Below are 17,802 nucleotides of genomic sequence, written 5' to 3' on the forward strand. Positions count from 1 at the left end.
CTCTGCTCCGGTTGCTAGGTAACGGGGCTTGGCGGGGTTGCTAAGTAACGTGGCTCTGCCGGTAGAAGTGACTCAGCATTCAGGAGATTTTTTAAAATTCTCGTTTTCCAAACAATAATATTAAGTTATTGTCAACAGCGGCTCAGGTGTTTTTTTTTTTAAGTGCTTGTTTTTTACAGGCAGTAGGAACCCAAATGGTAGAATAAAAAGTTGCTAACAATGAATTTAAATCCCCTTTGAAGCATGAATAAAACCCGTGGAGATCGCCCCTGTAAATCAGGTACGCATTTAAAAAACTACTTTTTATTCAGGTTTTTTTTTCACATTTAAATCTTTTCTTTTTTTCCTACTGCTCATATTTTATTATAACGCACTTATTTGAGTTTTATGTGTGAGCGGTGATGTTCAAAGAAAAATGTTTCTGGATCATCCAGAACTTCATGCTGACAGATTCAGGCCCAGTTTGATCCAACACTAAAACCATCAATTAAAGACTGAGATTCTGGAAGAAAAACATTAAATAAACAAAAAACTTATTTAGAGGAAAAAAAAAATCTCCATCCTGTTTTCATCCATCTGCAGGTTGTTGCTCCTCTAGAGAATTGCAGGTTTCCTCCCAGTTTTGCGCCAAAGCAACGAGTAAAGGGAGGGATGAAAATCATAAACATCAGATTTTCTAACAATCTGGTGGATGATTGAACATCATGGAAGTGATTTTAGAGAGCAACCAGCGATCAAAACGATAAAATGTTGGACCTAAATCCCACCCAGATCAGAACCGTTTAGCAGAAATCTGTTGGTTCTCAAACGGCATCATTCATTCATCACACGGTTTATTTTTTAAATAACACATTACTTTATTACTGCCTATTAGAAATATGACATGTTTCTGTCTTCCAGATGATAAAACATTATTTTGGAAAAATGTAAAAAAAAAAAAAAGAGCAGCTTCTTCCTTTTTAAATTGTGTATTTATTTCACATATTTACACTCTGAAAAACACATTTATTTACATTCACATTCATGTGTTTTCTGTCAGACACACAGTCTCATGTTTCACAAATACTTTAGGAGCTTCATTAGCGTCCGGCTGCCTGTTCCAGCTCCAGCAGAATAATGAAAACGATATTTTTGTGCGACCCTGACAGCCTCGGTGTGTTTAGCTGGTTTTAATATTCACATCAAAGTGAAAACTAACAGGCCTGCTTCCTTTTCTAAATCCCCAAAACACACCCAGCTGTAATTTACGAACGGGAAAGTGAAGGTTTACGCTCCGTAACGACTGGAAAAATAGTGTTTCTTTCTTTCTCTGTGGTGTTTAGTTTATTAGAGTTGTTTGCAGGTTCCCGCAGTTTGTTTTCCTCAAATGTAAACACAGAAAAAGAGGTAAAACATCTGATAATCATGTTTGTTTCCTGCAGTGAGCATCTGGTGTTGATCACTGCAGCAGTTCATGATGCCATGATCGTTATTCCAGCCCTGCAGGTCGTGCAGCATAGCACAAATACCGACCGTAGGAGAGCTTTTAAAGCAGCCGCATACGAGGAAACCTGATGCAACAATCAGAAATACAGGCAGTAGAAAGATTTCAGCGAGTCTTTTTGTTGCAGTGGCTTTTAATTTTCCCTTTAGGGTCATCCTTCTGCCTTCATTTTGGAAAAAATGGGAAAAGGTTCATAAAAATAAAATTCATTAAGTAAAGATAAGTATGTACATCCTTTAAGAAAAACAAATCCAGGAAATCAGCAAAACGTTTTTGAGTGGACATCGAAATTCACAAGTTTTTGCAAAGCATCAATCTGTAGCGTAAACTGCAGTTGGTCGTGTTGTCCAGTAGGTGGCAGAAAAATGAGATAGCAGCAGTGAAAAGTGAAGAAGGCCCCGTCACATGAACTTAAATGGACAGATTTTAAAAGTCAACACACTGCAGACACAAAATCTTACCAAGTGTTCTTAGTCTACCTTCTAATGCAAATAATACACTTAAAATAAAACAAAACTAACTTACAGGTAACTTTTCAGCAAGATGCAGAAGCTGGTGTTAAATTAATAATTTATTAATATTGATTAAAAAATACTATTTCCACTGGCAGATTATTTCACTTATAACAAAGCATTTTTCCCATGTTACAAGTGAAATAATCTGCCAGTGAAACTAGTGAATTTTATACAAATACCAAGGAATTATTGACTTAAAACAAGCTCCGATATTCTGCTGAACAGTTACTTGTAAGTTTTATTTATCTTATTTCAAGTGTATTAATATATTTACACTAGAAACTAAACAAAAATACAGTTAAAACTTTGTGTTTTTACAGTGCACATTGTTGTCGTCCTCAAATGGTACAAAGAAGTTGGTTTAAATGAAACAAAAATGAGAAAAAACAAAACAAATCTGGGAGTAAAGATTATAAAATGACTAAGATATTTTGGTGTAGACAATCCAAACTTTCTTTAAATTCTTATATTTTGTCCACATGCGCTCTGCTTTTTATTTGCCATATTTTTGAGTGTAAGTCTTACTAAGCTTTGAGGGTCATGTAAATATTTTGGAAACAATGTCAGATAGATTAGACAACTAAAAGTTAAGAAGTTCATGTTTCAGTTTAAATTTATTTTTATTTTGTCTGTTTAATTTAGAGCTTCATTCTGTAAAGGATGAACTTATACAAGTGATAACATTTTAAATATGATTCTTCTCCTTTTGTGTGTGGTAATAATGTTTTTAAGTCATATGTAATGTTTTTAAGTCATCTTTAAACGACAGTAGCACATTGTTTCCTTCAGTCCCCAGAAATCAGGACCAAACAGCACCACCTGGTGGTAAAATGTGAATTTGCTCCCTATTTGTTTGCAATTTTATGGAAGCACTTTACCGCCATCTGGTGGTTGGAGTTATATCCAATTATAACTAATTACATTATTTTCATATCAGAAATTCGAATTTATGTCAGTTGTAAGTGTTATTTTCAAATTAAACATCCCTACGTGATTCTTTTCATCTGCCAGACGGCACAAACAAATCTTTTTGATATAATTTTAAAATAAACCCAGGCTCAGATGTCTAAAATATTTAGGGGGTAAAACTATAAATATTTACTGCAATAAAATTGTGAAATAGCAGTTTTTTTTAAAAGGTATTTGGAGCAGAAGTCCTTCATTTTCTGTGGAAATCGGTTCTGGACCTCATCAGACCTGAAATGTTCTTCAGATTTTGTCTTTGCTGAGCAGAGACTGTTGAGTCCGCTCTCAGTTTACCCACGCTCCAAACTATCGTTTTCCTCTCTTCTGCCAACCAGTGTTATCAAAGTTATGTTCAGCTTTTGATCCCGTAAGACAAAAGAGGAATTTCCTCAGGAGAGTCTGATGCTTGCAGCAGTTTGATCGATTTTAACAAAACCTCGATCGGCATCAATCGGCGTCGATCGGCCCTCTAACTGATGAGAAACGCTCCGAAGAAGCTGCTCTTCTCGTCCATGTCCACAGCAGAGGCGTTGGTCACCGTCACGAACAGGCGGTCGCCGGTGGTGAGCGGGAACAGCCCCCCCTGGTGGGCGGAGTGCAGAGAGAAGTCGGAACCGCGGGACCAGCAGGAGGTCCGGCTGGTCTTCATCAGCAGGATGGGAACCGGGTAGGAGTTCACCTGGAGCAGAGGAACAGAAAACCAGACAAAAATACTTCATGTTGTATGAAAGACTGAAATACAGCAGATCAAAGATTTTATCAGCTATTCTGACAAATAAAATGCTTAATGTGAACAAAAATAAACTCCAACTAAAAACTGGTTTTCAGGAACAAGACTTTGGTTCAAACCCGGACCAAACCCGGGGGATTAGCCGATTAGCATGTGGCTAAGAAATAACAACGTTTATTAAAGTTTTGATCAATCAGGGATTAAAATTTGCTTTGAAAAAAGCAGTTTGCTAACACTGCTAACATGCTAAGTACCATGCTAAACAGCTTAGCATGCTAACTATGCTAAGTACCATAAATATTATGAGCAAATCAAATATTTTGTGTAAAAGTTTGGAACCAGGTAAAATAGTGGGAACATTTAAAGCCTTTTATTTGTTTAATATACATAAATAAATGCTTTTATAGAATAGAATATACTTTACTGATCCCCTGGGGAAAACTGTTTGCTCTATTATTCTATATTAATAATAGAATTATAACAATAAGAGATAAAATGTATAATATTTGTTCCTAAAAGTGATGTAAGTAATTCAATATGGCCGAATAAATAAATAAATAAATAAATAAATAAATAAATAAATAAATAAATAAATAAATAAATAAATAAGCAGGCAAATGCAAATATGTTAATCTATAAATAAATGCAGAGAAAATTAGATTTAAGTTACTCAGACTTGTCACTGTAAAACCTTGAAGTTTTATGCATGTAAAAATAAATATATCTTAAGATAAAAATGCCTTTAAATATGTTTTACCCACATTCACTGAAGGAACACGGTTAATAACGTGTTAATTTTCTTATTCAAAATGGGAATTGAATTTGTTTTTTGATTTAATATATTTCTAATATTTTTAACTAAAGCTTAAGAATGAAAGTTAATGACAGATGTGTAGATTGTGCCAATTTAATTGATGAATCAATAGAATAATTGACTATTAAAATGGCAGTTTGTTGCATATTGTTTAATAAACAGTCGGAGCGTCTTCCTGATACCAGCTGTCAGAAACGTTTCTTTCACAAATTAAAACAATCTTTGTGAATATTTTCTCCTTCTTGAATCTCACGGCCCAGAAAATCCATTTCTTTTGGGCCTCAACATCTGTGTCGGCGCCGGAATAAAAGCAACAGAAACCAGAACCAACACATGTGGGGAGTCGGGATAAATGAGAGAAACTATCTGGAATGACGCTGAATGTCTTCAGACTTTTTATTTTTGTTAGGAAACTGTTCTCTCCAGAGCACAGTTTTTTGTTTTACAGGTAAATAATGGGAAACGTTTCTCTGTTGAGCTTATTTTTTGAGAGAATGTAATTTTTCTCAAGCCTTTAATGAACTCCAGGTCTCTGCATGTCACAGAGCAGCACACGCTCACTGTCTGGCTCCACATCAGTCATCAGTTTTGACTGATCGAAGTCAGGGGACTCAGCGCTTTGGCTCGTTCTGACATGAATCATCACGAACTAAAGACATGAAATGTTCAGGAGGTTTGGACCGTTTCATTTAAGACTTAAATGTTTATTCAGATTCATCTCAGCAGGGGCGATGAGTCACCAAAAAACAGATTAACTGTCCACTGTTATGTTAGGATAGATTAAAGCTCAGTTCTGCTTGTTTTGAACTAATTAAGGAATGAGCTGTGCAATTACATTATGCAAACCTTCCTGTGCTTTTCAATTCCAGTCCTCAGGTCCCCCTGCTGCATGTTTTAGATGTGCCTCTACACCAGAACAGCTGATTCAAATGATTGTATGACGTCTTCTGCAGCCACCAAGTCCTGCAGGAGCCTGTTAATCACCCAGAGATTCAATCCAGGTGTGTGGCAGAAGGGAAACACCTAAAACATGCAGGCAGGGGGTCTGAGGACTGTAACTGAGAAACACTGCTTTAGTCCAAGTCTTTTGATAAGTCCTGCCTTGTACTGCTGGTAGTTTTCAGAGGAATCCTTCCTAAACTGATCAGCATAAACTACAAACTACTGCAATGTTTCTTTGGCAACATCACAGAAACATTGCAAGTAGAAATAAACTGAAGCCATGCAGCTCTGTTCTCCATGTCTGGAAGTAAATGATGAACACATGCTGTGTGCTGCAGCTGATAAGAAAATATTTTCCTTTTCCAGCAGCCATTGTAGAACGGGAGCTTGTAATGAAGTGGGTGGAGCTCCAAAATGTAAGTACAGAACCATGAAAAAGAGAATTTGTCATGATAGTGGGAGCTTTAAGAAGCAGCCGATGCGTGAAATGCAGAGGTTTTGTTGCCAAATTAAAACAGAGGAGTTCACCTTTTTGTAGACGTACTGCAGCAGGGGTTTCCCCCGGTCCTCCGCCTCCTCGCCGTTCTCCTCCAGGGAGTGGGTGTGCCTGAAGTACGTCTGGGCGTAGACATAGTAGAGGCCAGGTTGCGACACCACCAGCTCCCCATCCAGCAGCTGGACGTCCTGCAGGAACGCCAGGCCCTTCTGACCCTCCCACCACGAAATCTTCTGGCCCTGAACGCGTCGTCCTGCAGAAATTGCATCTGAAACCAGAAAAAGTTTCATTTTAAACATGGAGTTGAGAAAAAAAATCTGGAAAACATTGTCTCTGAAAAAATGTGAAATTAAAGCAATAGCATAGCAGGTTTTGTGGTGGCTAAAACTTTTAGCAACTCAATGTTTATTTTACTAAAAGAAGACAAATAAATAACATTTTATAACCGTTGCAACAATGACATAAATGGAACATTTTAAAAATTAAATCCACACCTATTCCACCTGTTACATAGAAGCTAGTACTAGCATTAGCATTGCAGTACAGCTAGTCTATACAGGAATTCAGAAAACACCACTTTACAATTTTTTTTGTAATTACTTAAGCTGTTAGCAAGAGGATGCAACAGAGGAGGACAAAATAAAAACAAGAGCTGAATTCAAATCTAAGCATACTGCTCCTGTTTACATAGAAGCTAGCATTAGCACTGGAGTACAGCTAGCTTGTCCAAGAATTTAGAAACCGCTTTACAACTTGAAATGTTGCTCAATTAGCAATTATTTAATCTATTAGCTCAAGTTTGCAATGATAGAGGACAACATAATAGAAATAACAATCTAAACATACCATTCCTGCTTAGCATTAGCACTGAAACACAGCTAGCATTTTTCAACATGGATTGTAGCTTAATTTATATTTATTTAAGGTGTTAGCTAAATCAGACATTTATAGAAGTGGACTTGTTATCATTCAAAAGCTAAAATCAAATCTAAGAATATTGTGCCCATTTACATAGAAGCTAGCATTAGCACTGCAGCACAGCAAACCAATACAGAAAGTTAGAAGAGCAGAATATGAAAATTACCATAAAGTATTGCTTTTTTTAAAACAATTTCAATTCTTACCTCAGGAACAGATTTCAAAAGGAGGGAAAATTTTAAAAAAACAAGAAACAGACTTTTTCATCAGGTTAATTTAGAAGCTAGCATGAGCGATGAAGCATTGCTAGCTGCTTTAGGAAGCTACACCTGCTTGTATTCACAAGGTCACATATCATTAATGCAGTTATTATTATCTCATAATGTAGGCCTAATATAATCAATGTATTTCTTAATTACTCTGATGTATTTATTATTACAAGCTTTGTTTATGTTGGACTCTTTATTTTCAAGCGTTTAGTTTTGTTTGTAAAACTGATTCAGGTCCAATAAAAATACATTTAAAACAAGATTCTTTCTATCTAATTTAGTCAGTAAAGGTTCTCTCACCTCCTCCGTCTCGCTCCAGTTTGGGCACAAAACTTCCCGTGACGTGGGCGGCAACTTTGGGGCGCGGTGAAGCCCTGTCCTCCATCACTAGTGAGGGCAAAACACGGGACACTTCATCTGTTATAAAGAGAAAAGATGAAGAAGACATCTCTTTAAATGTTAAATTTACAACATATTAAGGATCTTTGGGACCTCACTGCGTTTTGAAATAAGGTAAATAAAACATTGTTTTGTTTTTGTTCATCCAACTACCTCGTATTGTTTCATTTCTTTGCTAGCATTAGCGGTTTTTTGTTGCTATTTTGGGTTGATTGTCCTGTTGATGATCCGATTTGGCCAAATATTCATCCAAAATGACTTTTTCATTTTGAAATACTTCAAACAGAGTCGACTGCACGTTTCCTCTGATCATCAGGTAGTTAAGATATCATTTGTTCTTTCCAAACATGATCTTGTTTTTTATTCCTGAAATGATTGACAGTTATTGATTATAGTGGATAATAAGAAACAATACTTTTCATTGCTGATGTCTGTCCACCCTGGCATCATGTTAGCAAACACTAAGGATGCAGCTAACAATTTTTTAATAATTAATTATTTGGACGATTAATCAATTAATCATATTTTAAAAAAATGAAACATTCTACAGGTTTTCATTTAATCACTTAAGCTTATTTTATGCAATATTAGAAATACATTAAAAAAATGCAAATAAACAAATAATTAATAAGAAAATAAGCAGCCTAAAGTGCAATAATTTAGCATTACTTCAGTAAATCTCAATGAGGTGAAGCTAAAACAGATATTAAATGCTAAATATATGTATTTTTTGTACAGATTTGGCTTTTTTGGTCTCTATATTCTAATTAACAACTAATTAATTAATTGCTAAATTATTTAAATAATTGATTAATCATGATTAATCCCAATTAATCATTTCAGTCCTACTGTTACATATTAAATCTGACACAATTTTCACTCACTTTGTAATTTAGCTTTGTGTGTAATTTAGTTCTTTATTTATGTTTTGCTTTTGGGATTATTTAATCTCTTTTAAAACCTCCTAGAGACCAGATTATTTTTGTACCATGAGGAGTGTTTTTTCTTGATTTTGTTTTTTGTTTGTTTTTTTTTTCCTCACCTCTCACTGCTGATGAAATCCGCCTCTGGTAGCGCTGAGACAGAGACTGCAGGCAGAACAGATGCAAACAATTACTTGGAGTAACACAGATGTGTGTTCGGTGCTTTGCTGGTTGCTTCAGCACCTTCACAAACTCAACAGATTTTTCTCTGACACATCTCACTTTAACAAGCCCTGAGGGATCCCATCGTGTTACTCATCACAGAACAACAACATGAGCTGCAATTTTACGCCTTATCTGCAGCGAAGGACAGTCGGCTCTGCCTGACAGGCGGCTGTTTGACCCTGGAAATGTGCTGACATCACGACCAGGAAGTTTCTTTGGCTGAATAACAAGGAGCTTTCGTGTTCCTGTAAACCGATCGCTCGCTGCTTCCTCATGTTATACGTTCCTTTGCTCAGTTTACCAGCAGCTGCAACCAAACTGATGAAAAACGAAACTGAATTTAGAAACAAAACGCAAGATTAAATTTAATATTTGAGCTTTTTTATTCTTGTTTCAATCAATGAAAGTTTTTTATTACATTTTAACTTTCTGATATGCATGACTTTATTTGGAGGTATCAATGTAATTTGGGGTTTAATACAAATAAATATAGCAATTAATTCTGCAAGAGCGTGTTTGCAAACATAAAATTTGGCTCTTGGAGAAAAATCCCTGGACAGATTACAAAGAAACCGTCTGAAAAGTCTAAATAAAAATCCATCCATCATAACATTTAGAAAAGAAACGGGTTCTTTGTCCCAGAAATGAATGTGTTTTACTGCAAAACGTGTGAATAAAACCCAAAACAAAACTTTGTGGAAATATGAGCTGAAGCGCCGCTCAGAGAGGAAGAAGCCATCACTCCAAAAGTGAGATAAAAAACTGATTTACACTTTCAAAATGTGAAAAGACTTACAAAATGGAACTAAAATCAAAGTACCGTCCAACAGTCAATCAAGTTTTGAGTGAATTTTTTAAATATTGCAAAAAAGAGAAAAAACAGAGAATTATAATTTATGTTTTGGAGCGAATCAACCGGCAACACAGAGCTTAATTATGTGAAAGAAATTAAAACTTGGAAACACGGATTGTGTTGGATTTGTTTCAAGCCTTGGAACAACATCCTTGTACTAGAATTTTAATTGTGAGTTTTTAGCCTTTTTGCATGTTAAAACTGTCATTTTAAGAAATTCTCAATACTTGTAGGTCAAAGTGTCTCAGTACTACGACTGTTTTCTATAATTTATTCAAACTACAACTGATAAAACAATCAACTTAAGTCATAAAAGAAAGCAGCAAAGCCTGAGAGGGAGGAAAATGTACAAATATGAACAGTGAAATGAAGAAACTCAGTGTGTGTGTGTGTGTGTGTGTGGGTGTGTGTGTGTGTGTGTGTGTGTGTGTGTGTGTGTAGGAGCAGAGCAGGTGAATGCATTCCTGCGCTGATTAGACCACAGAGGATCACATCACATCTATGAAGGAGCTCATTGTGCGACTGACAGAGATTTGGATCATTTCTGCATTTTTCCTGCCGCCTCTGTTCACAGGAAGCCACTGATAATCATATTAATAAGGATAACTACCTGTCCTCTGCTCTGCTAAAGCAGCTTTCATTGTTCTCAGCTTATCCAAAACCTAAAGAAAGAACCAAATTATTGCAACAATTGGAGTTTTTTTTTCATAGAAACAGCAATGGCGGATAAAAGTAGTTTCTTGGAATCATAATTTTTAGGGCAATTTAGAGTTTTGAGTGTGTGGAAAGTTTTGATGCAGAGCAGAGGAGGAAAATTTAACTTGTTGAACCTCAGCAGTTTTCCAAAAAGAGTCAGCATATTCAAACTAATCAACAGAGGAGGGTTGGAGCTACATTTACTGGAGCAACGATGTGGAAAAAATTGTTTTACTACACCATATTTTTTACGTTTACGTTAGTAATATCTTTAACGAGGCCTGTCATGACTGTTTAACAACAAATTGTCCCAGAAGTTATTGCGATAAACAATAATATTGTCGTTTGGAGACCATTTTCAAGGAATATAATGGTAATAAAGGAATAATAATGTAAAAATACATTCTCAATAAACTTCAAATTCTGATAAACTTTTACACTCTGCACCTGGAAGGTATTTTAAATATCCAAAACAAAACAACAGAAACAAAAAATAAAATGAATTTAAAAATCTCTGTGAACAAAATTGTCCTGTAAAAAAAGAAAAAAGACCAGTTGAGTCCAAATCTCCAAACTGAAGAGTTTTATCATCCAGTTTTTGTAAAAAATAAAAAATAAAAATAATAATAATAATAAATAGAAAAACAATAAATCATGCAAATGGAAATTATTAAGCTCAACTTAATTTATCATTTAATTTGTTTATTTATTTTGGATATTTAAAATGTCTTCCTGTACTTGCATTATTATTATTATTATTATTATTATTATTATTATTATTATTATTATTATCCCATTATCATTAAATTACACTAAAATATTCTCAAAACAACAATATTATTTATTGCAGTAACTCCTGGGACAATTTAACGGTCAGAAAAATTCCTGGTGAAAAACATTCAAACATGACATATTTTAACGTATATTAGTTTTATTATAGAAAATTTGATTTGAAAAATGTTTCCTCTGCTCAGATTTGTTGTTCTGTTATTGTGTTTTTGGTTTATTTTTTCAATTTCATCTTTAAAGTGATGAAATTTGTCAATTTTTCTGTCTATCTAACATCATAAAATGTTATTATCAGTTACTCAGAAACTTAAAGCGTTTCTAAGGAGTACGTTTTTACTTTTACTTGAGTGAAAACATCTTGAAGCAATGCTACTCTCACTTGAGAACAATCTGTGGGTAATTTGCTGATCAACAAGTGTTGCTCGGTTGCCAGATAAGAGCCAGGTGTGATACCTTTTCGATGAGCAGGTGAAGCTGCTGGGTCACCTGCCAGCATGGATCTCCTCGTACAGCAGTGATGCTCTGCAGGTCGGAGCCAGTCAGACAGGAAACGCTGCTCCTGGCGAACGTCTCTTTCATCTGTGCTGACAAAAATAAAAGTTTCAAACCAATTTTCCTGATAATCCACCTCATTCATTGCTTAAAAGGGAGGCAATCTCTGTTTTCCTAAAAGCCTGAGTCAACATAAAATTTTCCTGGCAGGTGTCCCGTTCTTTGCTTCTTATCTGTTTATGTTTCATTTCCCACTTATTGCTGCTCCATTTTATGTGCGTTAATGATTAATTGCTGTAAACACAGACTAGGAGTCTCTCTGGAATAAATCCAGTTTAGCAGAAGAAGCACGCAAGCTCTGCAGTAACTCAAAAACGGCTGAAGTCTACCTCCAAACTTCCCTGTCACCTCTGCGCATGTGTTTGCACAGATTTAACGTGAACATGCATGGTTTAAAACGGTTTAAAAATAGAAACGTTTGAAGAAAAAACGTACAGTCTTTTTAACAAATATCTTGCAAGAGTTTGTAGAAAACACAGAATCGGTTGCACCAGCATCAGTTTGACGCACAACGCGCGTTGTGCGCAAACAAAAACCATCAGCCCGCATCTTTCCCCCCGTTTCCTCACCGAGTTCAGAGCCGAGGTGAAGTGCAGCACCGTGATGGTGACGACCACCGTCTGCAGCAGAACCGCCACAAGCAGCAGGACGCCCAGCTTCGGACCGGAGCCCGTCATAACGACAGACCGCCGTCCGGTACCAGCAGCGCAGCACCCGCGTCCCGACCCGTCTCCAGAACTCCAGAACTAGAACAATGGCTCAGAGGTGGACTCTTTTTAACTTCTTGCCCTCCCCATTCCTGCACACAGGAAGGAGGAGGCGGAGGCGGGTCCGGAGAGTAAAAAGCTGCTCCCTGTTTGAGTTTCTCTTGCAGGAGAGATTATTGTTTCATTTCTGCGCTGAGAAAACACAGATGACTTTCTATAGTTTATTGTGAGGTTCATATCTACACATCTACAAAAACAACTCTGACACAATAAAACCCAGAAGAAAGGCACCTGCATAACTTCGGATCACATGCAAAGGGTAGAATCAGGAGAGAACTTTCTGTGTTCAGTTGGCTACATGAGGCGGGAAATGTCGACAGAAAAACAAAGAAGTTTTACTGTAACTTTACACAAATACTCACAAAAATATGTAGACTTTCTTTTAAAGAAAGGTTAAAGTTGAAACAATGTTTCGACAACTTATTTTAATAGTGTGTTTGCGATTGCCGTTTACGTGAAAGCTAGCATTAGCACAGCTAGCGTTAGCAGATAGTTGTGCTAGTGCTAGCTGTGCTGCACAAAATCCAATATGGCAACCGCAACTACTAGTTACGTGGTTCACTTGACCTTTTCATAGTTCTTGGTCACTTACTGAGTTCTTTACAACTTCTGTTAGTGAACATATTCCTTCAGGATTCAAATGAAGTGTAGAAAACTGTAACTGCAAAAAAAATGACTGAACATTATTTTTGGAAGGTGACAATATCTGAAATATTCCAAAGAAAAATGTCAGATACAATGCCACCTGATTAACAGCCAATCCTGGAGCGCTATTTTTTTCCTGAGCTCTTATTGGCTGTAGCCTCAAGAGATAAGGAATACAGGATGTTAGCTTCTGCAGTAGTGTGCAGCATTGTAAATTAAGTTTTATTTGCTGTTTGACCTCTTAAAATGGTCAGTTGTACATTATTGTAAAAACGGTTGCAAGCATCTCATGAGTACTATATTACATAATTACATTATTTGGTTGTGTTGCTAATGCTAGTTAGCCTGGCCACTGAGCAAAAATAATTACTAAATCTATGTCGGTGTGAGGATTTTCCTGAATAAAGTGTAGTTCTGTCTTGAAAAATTGTCATTTTTGGTTGCAGCGTCTATAAAAACCTACCAACATCTCCACTAGTAAGCTGTTTATTATTTTGATTGAAATAGAACGTATCAACTTGCCAAGACTATTTTCAGCATGTGTTGCTAATAATAATTAGCAAAACAAGAAACAAATCCCAGTACTTTTCAGAGTTAAAACTGGAAAACGGTTCCACACAAAGCCCTGATTTCAGAATCCAATATGGCTGCCATGCTTGTAAAATCTGTTTATTTGAACTTCTCATAGCTTGGGTTTCTTAAATTCATCAAAAAATTAGTTCTTTACAACATTTTAATGAATGTTGAAACTTTGCAGATAAAATCTAAACTAACAACTTCACAAATGGAAAACCATAAAACTTAGCTGTCCAACCTGGAGTGATTTCAGCTTTTCAACACTTTTTAAATACTGAAACTGCACTGATTTAAGGGAAGACACTGTTTTTCTCTCTGACATCTTGAAGCAGGGAGTTCCCCAATCTGAGGGGCCCGGACCACATGGGTCACCTTTAAGGCCTGTTGAAGATTTAGGAACCACATTAGTGGGGCTCTACCAGATGATGTAGGGCAGTCAGCACTGTGAGTCAGAAGATTACAGATACAGGCTGGAGCCAAAACAAAATATACACCCAGTGCTAACACTGTTTGAAGGCCAGCAGGGGCAGGAATGTTGGGCCATCTTTTCAGCGTTGGTCCCATCAGAACGTCTGGAAGAAAATGGAAACATGGGTGACTTCACTGTATCAAACAGAGCAGACATAGTTCATCCGCCCCTTGAAGACAAACAGAAAACACAGGATCGGGGAAGTCCGTTAACTCAGTTTATTCAACTGAAACCACAAAAACGAAGCTCAAGTGTCGTTTTCAGGACAGACAGAAGTCTGACTGTTAGGTTAATTGGTCTCTCTAAATTCTCCCTAGGTGTGAGTGTGTGTGTGAATGGTTGTATGTCTCTGTGTTGCCCTGCGACAGACTGGCGACCTGTCCAGGGTGAACCCGTCTCTCACCTGGAACGCAGCTGGAGATAAGAACCAGCAACCCTCCTGGAACCATCAGGGACAAGGGTGTATAGAAAATGGATGGATGGATGGATGGATGGAATTACTAAAAGATAACATCCACATTGGCTCCAGAATCAGATTTGTGCCATCCTTGAACTGTAGTCGGGATCCAGGCAAAATGATTCCCCTGAGCTGCACTTTGAACACCTCTGCTTGAAGGACGGGTGGACACCCTGTTATAGCCTGATATAAAACTAAAGACAGTTGATTTTACATAATGTGACCCCTTTAAAATAAAAAAACGTAAAATTTTTGCATTTGCAGATTTCTATCCTCAGCTTTGTCTATGTAACATTTCTGCATTTTGCTCCTTTTATTAAAATTATTAGAACGTGACACGGTTTTTCTTTAAAACTGGTGGATTCCCAGTTTATTCTGGTGAGAACAACAAACAGAAAACAACCGTACATGCACAAAACAAAAGAACATGATAAACTTGTATCTTCTCAATCTAAAAAAAAAAAAATCTTGTTTTTCTTCTTCTTCTACCCAGAAACAGACTTTGGATCATCCATCCATAATTATATCTAAACGCAGCCAAGTTTTTAGATGAAAATTCTCATTTTTATTGAAGTGAAGAAAAAAAATTTAACTTTGTGCTTCCATTTTGGTTTCTGCAGCTTCTAAAAGCGACACTAGCACAAAAAAAAAAATCCTAGGCGTTTTTTTTGGTGTCAGGAAAACAAGCCATTTCTAAAACCTCACAAATGTAACGTCGGCATAAATGTACAAAAGAAAGTCAAATATGTTTTTAAATATAAGTAGAATGAAAACTGTTGGCTGACGGGTCACCGCTGGCTGATACCAGCAGATATCTAAGATGTCTCTCCAGAACCTAAAAGATCCAGGGTGGCACCCAGTATCTCAACGTCCCCGACTGGTACATATTAATAAATGTTCGACCAACTCTTTGGAGTATGGTCGGCGATTCTGTCTCTCCAGTGGTTTCGTCTGGGTTTTTCTTTTCTTTTTCTTTTCTTTTCTCTTTATTTTGGGGGACCTCCTTTGAGTTTTGTTCCACCCTGGATCTTAACCGGTCGCTCTTCAGCTTCATCGCCACGATCTCCATGTTTAATTCATCATTTTGTTTCTGCATCCAGTTTAACTTTTTAACTTTTTCTTTCAGTGAAACCTCAAAATCTTTTCTCATTGCCCGCTCTGTTTCGTCCAGTTCAACATTTTGTCTGGAAATAGTGTCACAATTTTGTTCTAAATGATGAATTGTCTTTTTTGCTGCATCCAGCTCCACAATTAAACTTCTTGTCTTACTTTTATAAAATTTGTTTGATTCCACAAGGTTCTCATTTTCAGCTTGGAAACTTCGTTCGTTGTTATCTGTGCAGCTGTTGAGTCGTTCAATCTTCGTCCTCAGTTTATCCACTGTGATTTGAAGCTGCTGCTTCTCCTTCTGCAGCTTCAAACAGCTCTTCTCCAAACTACTTACTTTACTCAACAACAAATTCTGTCCTTCCATGTTCTCTATATTCTCTATCTTCACTATGTTATCTATGTTCGCTGTTTGCTGCTAGAAACTGCAAATGAATTTCTCTGTGGAATCTGAGAATACAAAGACAGTCGCCTTTGATGTCACAGACAGGTTGAGTGATGTCACTCAACCTGTCTGTGACATCAAAGCCACAAGAAGTCAGTTGGGTGTGGAGGGAAAGGGGGGGGGATATGTTTTTTTTTTTTAAACTTCATTCTGTATAACAACAGAGTTCAATCAATCAATCAGATGCCGAAATAAAAATGTCCGACAGATCGAAGGGTAGCACAAAATTGTCACTACACCTAAATATTCCCCTAAATATTATTTATAATATATATATACAATAATTATATATTATATGTATAGGAGAATATTTAGGGGAACATTTTTATTTCGACATCTGATTGATTGATTGATTGATTGATTGATTGATTGATTGATTGATTGATTGATTGATTGATTGATTGATTGATTGATTGATTGATTGATTGATTGAACTATGTTGTTATACAGAATCAAATAAAAAAAAAACAGGAGAGGAACCAGCAACCCTCCTGAAACCATTAGGGACAAGGGTGACCAGAAAATGGATGGATGGATGGATGGATGGATGGATGGATGGATGGATGGATGGATGGATGGATGGATGCTTCCCTTTGAGTCACGTTTAGGAGTTTGAAAGTTTATTCATTTTTATGCCATATCAGTAGTATTAATATCAATAGAGTTATATTAACCCAGACTTTCACATTGGTGCATCTACCATAATTACTACAATAAATTAAAAACTGATGTGATTGCTTAATGGTTGTTGGGGCTCATTTTTTTCATTACTGTTTAGTTTAATTTCGTTGTGATTTTTTGTTTGTCTAATTCGGTAAGTTTTAGTTTTTAGAGCCCTTTTCTAGTTTTTCTTAGTTATTATCCGTCAGATACCGTTTAGTTAGTTAGTTTAATAATAATTTCAAAAGGTCAAAGTATTGTGATTAAGCATACATCACTGTTGATTAATACTCAACAGAAGATGCTATTTTTAAAAAATAGATTGAAATTGTTGATGCAATCTTGTTGTAGCTGCAATTTGCAGACAGCTAAAGTAAACTGCTAACCTATTTCACATCAGTTCAGAAGGCTAATAAATAAATTCATAAACACAAAAACAAAGGATATCATACCCAGAATTTTAGTATAGCTCCAGTTAGTTATAGTTTTTCTAAATTAATCAGTGTTTTTACTTACTTAAACTAACAGAAATGTTTCCTGAATTCCAGTTTTGGTTATTTTGTTAGTTTTAGTTAACTACAATAACCAGAATCCCAAGTCTCTGCTGTGATTTAATGGGTGAGAAAATAGAAACTTTGGAACAAACTTTTTTAAACCACATTTGAGTGCAGTAAAAACCCAAAGGCTGCAAATATTTCAGAAATGAGTACAGGCTGTACTGTAAATCCATCCCTCACGTTAAGTTTGGCATCCAGAGGAGCTCTGGTCGTTGTTATCAATATATTGTTCTGCAGCAAAGCGGCCTGAGCCTATAAATGGATCGCGGTCCTGCTGGCTCGTTCCAGCGTCTGCAACATCTGGCCTCAATCTGGCTCGTACGCCCCGCCGTCCCGGGGGGAAGAGCAGCGTACCACTTAGGTTTCACTCCGCTCCACCCGCAGGGCCTGCTGGGGGTAACGCAGACAGAAACACAAAGAGCATCATCTCTGAGGCGCTTTGTGTCCCACTTTCAAATAGCCCAAGCATAAGCAATGCAGTTTGGACAATTTTTGTCCCCACATTTATATTAATGCAAGCTGAAAAGCAGAGTCAGAGCTGCTGAAAGG

At 36.6% G+C, this 17,802-nt stretch overlaps 1 protein-coding gene across 1 annotated transcript; it reads right to left on the reverse strand.

The window, feature by feature from the left end:
- Positions 1 to 952: 952 nt before the first annotated feature.
- tnfsf10 (TNF superfamily member 10) lies at positions 953 to 12,570 on the reverse strand. Its single transcript, XM_044105172.1, has 6 exons — positions 12,140 to 12,570; positions 11,472 to 11,597; positions 8,575 to 8,620; positions 7,434 to 7,550; positions 5,979 to 6,214; positions 953 to 3,643 (listed from the first exon to the last, which is right to left on the reverse strand). The coding sequence occupies exons 1-6, from the start codon at positions 12,245 to 12,247 to the stop codon at positions 3,434 to 3,436; spliced, it is 843 nt and encodes a 280-aa protein (XP_043961107.1). The 5' UTR covers positions 12,248 to 12,570; the 3' UTR covers positions 953 to 3,433.
- Between the last annotated feature and the right edge of the window lie 5,232 nt (positions 12,571 to 17,802).

This window comes from Gambusia affinis, linkage group LG21 (assembly GCF_019740435.1).
Source record: "Gambusia affinis linkage group LG21, SWU_Gaff_1.0, whole genome shotgun sequence".
Lineage (NCBI taxonomy): Eukaryota > Metazoa > Chordata > Actinopteri > Cyprinodontiformes > Poeciliidae > Gambusia > Gambusia affinis.